The sequence below is a fragment of the Nerophis lumbriciformis genome, linkage group LG32, assembly GCF_033978685.3.
Source record: "Nerophis lumbriciformis linkage group LG32, RoL_Nlum_v2.1, whole genome shotgun sequence".
Classification (NCBI taxonomy): domain Eukaryota; kingdom Metazoa; phylum Chordata; class Actinopteri; order Syngnathiformes; family Syngnathidae; genus Nerophis; species Nerophis lumbriciformis.
This window is the reverse complement of record NC_084579.2, coordinates 4,223,033-4,230,532: the sequence shown is the minus strand read 5'-3', so window position 1 is coordinate 4,230,532 and position 7,500 is coordinate 4,223,033. Positions and strand designations below refer to the sequence as shown.

At 40.5% G+C, this 7,500-nt stretch overlaps 1 protein-coding gene across 2 annotated transcripts in view; it reads right to left on the bottom strand.

Moving 5' to 3' along the window:
* Positions 1 to 7,500, bottom strand: part of LOC133574479 (metal transporter CNNM3-like) — a 22,749-nt gene that overhangs the window by 4,335 nt on the left and 10,914 nt on the right. For both annotated transcript variants that reach the window (XM_061926638.2, XM_061926637.2), the window contains exons 5-8: positions 5,806 to 5,949; positions 5,575 to 5,733; positions 5,331 to 5,500; positions 5,169 to 5,265 (exon numbers count right to left, since the gene is read on the bottom strand). In XM_061926638.2, the coding sequence (XP_061782622.1) occupies positions 5,169 to 5,265; positions 5,331 to 5,500; positions 5,575 to 5,733; positions 5,806 to 5,949 (570 nt within the window). The remainder of the gene's footprint in view (positions 1 to 5,168; positions 5,266 to 5,330; positions 5,501 to 5,574; positions 5,734 to 5,805; positions 5,950 to 7,500) is intronic.

The window sequence follows — 7,500 nt, the reverse complement described above, 5'->3', positions numbered from 1 at the left end:
ATCAGTGCAGTGTCGATACAGCTTGTAAATGTGCCACACACTCACTGAGGCCTTTTATTTACACTGGTTCATCTTCTATTTAACTTATTTGACCTTTTATCTACCTTCTATTTACTTTCCATATTCCTTCTTTTACCATTTATTTACCTTCTTATACTATTCATTTGCCTTCTATTACCTTTTGTTTATCTTCTATCTACCTTCTTTTGCCTTTTATGTATCCTCTTTCATCTTCTATTTCCCTTGTTGTACCTTTTTATTTACTGCCTTTATCTTCTATTTTACCTTTTTTTTTTTTTTTTTACCTTATACTACCTTTTATTTACATTATTTGACCTTATATTTATTTTTTTGCACATTTGGTCAACTTTTTACCTTTGATTGCCTTCTATTTACCTTCCACTGTTCATTCTATTGACCTTATTTTACCATATTTTATCTTCCATTTAATTAGTTTTACCTTCTTCTTTTAAATATTAGTTACTAGTTAGTTGTGCTAGAAGGCCAAACTAGTAACTTTTTTCATCAAATAGATGGCGGGTGACCATCATGAAACACAAACAGTATCAGTGCAGTGTCAATACAGCTTGTAAATGTGCCACACACTCACTGAGGCCTCATTAACCAACCACTAATTGTGAATTTTTTTCATCTTCAACTTTTTATACTAAACTGTTGTCATAATATGATTTTAATCTTGTAGTATGACTGTAAAATAAAATAAAATACGTCACATTACACCTTTTTTCCGCCTAAAATTGCAGCACTTTCTCTTGAATTAAAACATACTTGCCAACCTTGAGACCTCCAATTTCGGGAGGTGGGGGGTGGGGGGCGTGGTCGGGGTGGGTCGGGGGGCGTGGTTAATATATATATATATATATATAAGAAATATTTGACTTTCAGTGAATTCTAGCTATATATATATATATATATACATATATATTTTATTATATATATATATATATATACATATATATTTTATTATATATATATATATATATATATATTTTATTATATATATATATATTTTATTATATATATATATATATATATATATATATACATAAATAAAAGAAATATTTGAATTTCAGTGTTCATTTATTTACACATATACATACACATAACACTCCTCTACTCATTGTTGAGTTACGGGTTGAATTGTCCATCCTTGTTCTATTCTCTGTCACTATTTCAGAACACACACATTATACAAATATACATTATAAAATCAATAAGAAAACGGGAGCTCTAATTTGGGAGTATGAATTAGGATCAGAAGTTCCTATATAAACATTGCGTACTCACGTCGCCATTTTGTATTGATTACTGCAGCTGTGCACTGGATTCATTCACAAATACAAACTACAACTCACAAACACTTTAGAGTTAGGCTCCACCATCAGAATGTGTACTTAAACTTATAAAGATCACATGGATATTATTCAGTGAGTTGATTCACCAAAACTAACCTGTTATACAGGAGGAAAAAGCACACAGGACGTTACAATTGTTCACAGACCGGTCGCGCTCATCAGAATGACAAGACACTTCCGGTCTGCAGGTGATAGCATTCAATTGGGAAGAAACGCCCTACTGCCCCCTACTGACCAATGTGAATACTGATAAATGTGGAATGACAGCTCCAAAAACGAATTCAAACCACAAAATAAACTCAATAAATCTACACAAAAATGTGACACATTATGGGTGGGTCACATATGCATGTACAACAGGCTGTCAATACGTCACTCAGGTCCGCATGGAGCTGGAGGGGGCGTGGCCTCCAGCTCCGCCTGAATTTCGGGAGATTTTCGGGTAAAAAATTTGTCCCGGGAGGTTTTCGGGAGAGGCGCTGAATTTCGGGAGACTCCCGGAAAATCCGGGAGGGTTGGCAAGTATGAATTAAAACAACTCTCAGTTCCATCTTGTAAAACTGCAATTTATTGCTTGTAAATGTATTACTTTTTCCTACATTTAAAATTGCTTTCCCTTTTTTTAATGATTAACTTTTTTCTCCTCATATTCTGACTTTGCTTTTGTGACATTGGAATTATTTCTCATAAACCATACTTGCCAACCTTGAGACCTCCGATTTCGGGAGGTGGGGAGTTGGGGGCGTGGTCGGGGTGGGGCGGGGCGGGGTTGGGGGCGTGGTTAAGAGGGGAGGAGTATATTGACTGCTAGAATTCACCAAATCAAGTATTTCATACATATATATATACATATATATATATATATATATATATATATATATATATATATATATATATACATATATATATATATATATATATATATATACACATTAGAGATGCGCGGTTTGCGGACACAACCGCGGAGTCCGCGGATTATCTGCGGATCGGGCGGATGAAATAAAAAAAAAAAAAGATTTTATCCGCTCGCGGGTCGGGTCGGGCGGATTAATTAGATTTTTTTTTTTTTTTTTTTTGCGGGTGGCAGTTAAACCAATTGGGAAATATATATACATAGTTAAATGTTGTTACCCACATACGAAAAACGAGCAGGCACCTGCTGCATATGCCACAACAGAAGAAAAAAAAAGAAAAGAGATGGACACTTTTACGGAGCGGAGAAGGGACGCCTCGCCGGGGTCCGGGACCGAGGCCCCTTCCCCCGAGAGGGCCCCACCGGGAGCCGTAGCTGAGGCGATCCGCGAGAAGGGCCCGACGCACGTCCAGGGTCACTACCGCGCCCACCGCACCGACACCCCGCCTCGTCCGCTTTCGCCGCGGCCGGCGTCACGCGCAGCAGGTAAGCAGCTTACCTGCCCGCCACCCCCGTGGCCGGGGGCTCGTAACATGGGTCACTCCGCGCGCTCCGCCCGCGCAGCTTACCTGCTTGCCACCCCTGTTGCCGGGGGCGTGTAACAGGGGTCACTCCGCGCGCAGTGCGCTCACGAAAGGGGTGGGGCTCACCCTGGTTGATATAGAGAGCAGGACGGTGGCCATGGAAGTCGGAACCCGCTAAGGAGTGTGTAACAACCCACCTGCCGAATCAACTAGCCCTGGAAATGGATGGCGCTGGAGCGTGGGCCCATACCCGGCCCTCGCCGGCATCGAGACGCGCTTGGCGGTGCGCTCAGCGCGGCTCCCATATGATTGCGCACTGGTGTGCGTCTGGGTCGTGACAGCGTGGCACGCGAATATCTGTGCTGCATTGGATCAGTCTCCTTTCTTTAACAGGCAAAAGCTTTATAACCTCACCATACCTGCCAACTTTTAAATCAGAAAAACCTAGTAGCCAGGGTCCAAGGGCCGCAGGCCCCGGTAGGTCCAGGACAAAGTCCTGGTGGAGGGTTCAGGGCTTCGCCCCCCGACGCAAAATGATTATTAGCATTCAGACAGGTTAAAATGTTGCTAAAACCATCACTTTTCTATCAGTCACAGTGACTTTTCAAAACAAAAATATTACAGCAAAAATCATATGGGTTGATTGACATGTTTATTCTGTAAGCTAACTTCAATAGTTTGAAATTATTTTGACAGTTAATGCCAGTTATCCTGTCAACCTTTCACAAGACTTCAATTTGTTAATTGAAAGTATAAATAGTATAAACACTTTTAACAGTATGTCGTGCTGTGAAATACAGCCGACAGGATTGCGCATGCATGGTGCAGGAGAACAAAGGACTTCTTTCATTTAAGGTTTGTGATAAACCATCAAACTCATTCGTTAAAAGGACTCTATAGTAATATAAAGCGAATTTTTCTGGACATTATCATGCAAGAAAAGTTTATTTTTGGGATCGCGATCACCGCGTAATGATTTTTAAAGGTTGCATTACAAACATGTAACTGTCCCATGTGATCAGCCAGTGCGATTGGAAGTCCATGCTCAATTATTGCCTCCGTAAATAAAACTTCGGCATTTATCACATCCAAAGAATCTGTTTGGGCGACGAAAAACGTTGAAAGTTTTCCACTTGTATCGCTAGCAACGGCATTAGACTTGTGTTTTTTTGTCCCAACGTGGTCTTTTACATCGCTAATTCCTCCGTGTCCGATCGAAAAATCTTGTCTGCACAAGGTGCAATTCGCGTAGTTTTCACCCTTTTTTTAATTTTTTTATTAATATTAGATATATAACAACGGGCGGATGGCGGGCGGGTGCAGTTCTGATCAAACGTTACATCGGGTGGATGGCGGATGGTTGACGACTTTCTGACGCGGTTGCGGATGAAATAATTGCCTATCCGCGCATCTCTAATACACATATATATGTATATATCTATATCTATATATATATACATATATATATATCTATATATATATATATATATATATATATATATACATATATATAAATATATACATATAGATATATACATATAGATATATACATATATATATATATATATATATATATATATATATATACATCCTGAAAATATGCAAACAAAACTTTGTTTAGATAATCGATACTTCAAACTTGCATAAATAAATATTAAGGAATATAACATAACTTGGCTTCTGAGAGTTTCAAAATGTAATGAATAAAATGCTAAAGTTGTTGTTAAACAAGCAATTATTTTCATAATTAAATATGGTCATTTTAAATGAATTATTATGATAATTTAAAATCAATTATTTCAAATATGTTTATTTTAATGTATAATTCTATGGCTGGATGTAATAAGGAGTCAGGAAAAAATACAAATAAAAATACAATTAATTTTGATGTTTTTAGCAAAATATAGTAAAAATGTATTTTTATTTTTTATTTTTTTATTAATAAATATATTTATTTTTAGGTAAGATAAACATAATAATACAATGTATCTCTAGTCTGGATGATTTAGTTCTTGTCACCCTGTTGTCCTCACTCGGGTCCGCATGGAGCTGGAGGGGGCGTGGCTTCCAGCTCCGGCTGAAAATCGGGAGATTTTCGGGAGAATATTTGTCCCGGGAGGTTTTCGGGAGAGGCGCTGAATTTCGGGAGTCTCCCGGAAAATTCGGGAGGGTTGGCAAGTATGTCATAAACTTATTACTTTTTCATGTAAAAGCACAACTTTTTTTTCCTAATATTCCAACATAAATCTAAAAAAAAACAAAAAACGATGTTGTCTTACATATTGTAAAAATGAAATATACAAAAGTAATAAAGTTTGAGAAGCAATAGAAATGAGGTGTAGTTCCTCGTCCTACCTGAGGAGGGCAGTGTTAGGGCGGACACGCCGTAGTACGTGAACGCGCCGTTGTCAAACTTCAGCCCCTCTTTGCCGATCTCCACCTCCACGCGACCCTGGCGGCAGGAAGACCACCATGTTGGCACGTTGGCAGAGGAAAGACAGAGAAAGGTGTGCACACCTGCAGCAGCAGGATGAAGTAGTCCACCGGGTGGTTGCGCGTGTACAGGTAGTGGGCGGGGCTCAGGCGGTCGCCGGCGTCGAAGTGCACCTCCTGGTTGACGCTGGGGTGGCGCAGCAGATGGAAGAGGACCTTCTCGGACACGCGCGCCGGGCTGAAGTGCTCCACCTCTGCAAAGGGAGTGGTGGGGTCAAAGGTCATCATCATTTCAGTGAAGCCCCGCCCCCATCCCCCGCCACTTTACCTCTGGACAGGAAGCGATGAGTGGCCAGCAGGAGCTGCGGCGATGTTCGGATCTTGGGTTCTCCCTCGGGGGGCTTGAAGAGGGAGAACTCCTCGGGGGCCCCGCGAGGCTCCAGGGGGATCTCCATGGGCACCAGAGGACGCTTCAGCTTCCTGTCCACTGTGGCGAAGGACACAGCCAGCGTGAGTGTGAGTGACCTCTGACAAGGCCAGGAACCAAAAGAGGACTTACGGTAACCGTCCGACTCGTCCAAGATCTCCGACTTGATGATCTCCTCGATGACGTCCTCCAAGGTGACCAGGCCCAGAACCTCGTAGAAGGGGTCCCCCTCGCCCTCGTTGTTGACCTTCTGGACGATGGCCATGTGACTGTTGCCTGGAGGGGACACATCATTTCAGTTGTTACCGTCAGTCAACACTAGAGGGAGCCATCCAGTCAAAGGACGGTTTGTTTACTCATCAGCAGAGGTGGGTAGAGTAGCCAGAAATTGTACTCAAGTAAGAGTACCGTATTTTCCGCACTATTAGCCGCACCTAAAAACCACAAATTTTCTCAAAAGCTGACAGTGCGCCTTATAACCCGGTGCGCTTTATATATGGATAAATATTAAGATTCATTTTCATAAAGTTTCGGTCTCGCAACTTCGGTAAACAGCCGCCATCTTTTTTCCCGGTAGAACAGGAAGCGCTTCTTCTTCTACGCAAGCAACCGCCAAGGTAAGCACCCGCCCCCATAGAACAGGAAGCGCTTCTTCTTCTACTGTAAGCAACCACCCGCCCGCGTAGAAGAAGAAAAAGCGCGCGGATATCACCGTACATTTCATTTCCTTTGTGTGTTTACATCTGTAAAGACCACAAAATGGCTCCTACTAAGCGACAGGTATCCGGTTCATGAAAAGACGCAATCTCTCCATCCGCACACGGATTACTATTTCACAGCAACTGATATTCCTGTGAACCGCACTGTGGATACAACGGGAGCACGTACGGTGAATATTCGCACCACAGGGAATGAGAAGTCATCCTTCACTGTGGTTCTAGCTTGCCATGCTAATGGCCAGAAACTTCCACCCATGGTGATATTCAAAAGGAAGACCTTGCCAAAAGAGACCTTTCCAGCCGGCGTCATCATAAAAGCTAACTCGAAGGGATGGATGAAGAAAAGATGAGCGAGTGGTTAAGGTAAGTTTAAGTTTACGCGAAGAGGCCGGGTGGCTTTTTTCACGCAGCTCTGTCCATGTTGATATACGTATGTTTGTGATTGCACATTTGCGTACATTTTGGGAGTGAACAGAGTTGTTAGAACGCTGGTTTTTAATATATTATTAAAGTTTGACTGACCTATTTGACTGTTTTTTTGACATTCCTTTAGCGCAGTTAGATGCGGCTTACAACACGGGGCGGCTTATAGGTGGACAAAGTTTTGAAATATGCCGTTCATTGAAGGCGCGGCTTATAACCCAGGGCGCCTTATGGTGCGGAAAATACTACTGTTACTTTAGAGATTTATTACTCAAGTAAAAGTAAGGAGTACGTAGTCACCCAAATATTTACTTGAGTAAAAGTAAAAAGTATGTTGTGAAAAAACTACTCAAGTACTGAGTAACATATACACACACACACACACACATATATATATATATATATATATATATATATATATATATATATATATACATATACATATACATATACACACACACACATATATATATATATACACATATATATATATATATATATACACATATATATATATACATACATTGATATGTACAGTATATAATTTATATTTATTTATTTTGCCGTTTTTGTTTACATGTTAAAGGTGTTTTAATGAATATACATGCATGTTTAACACATATAGATTCCTTTCTTTCATGAAGACAAGAATATAAGTTGGTGTATTACCTGATTGTGATGACTT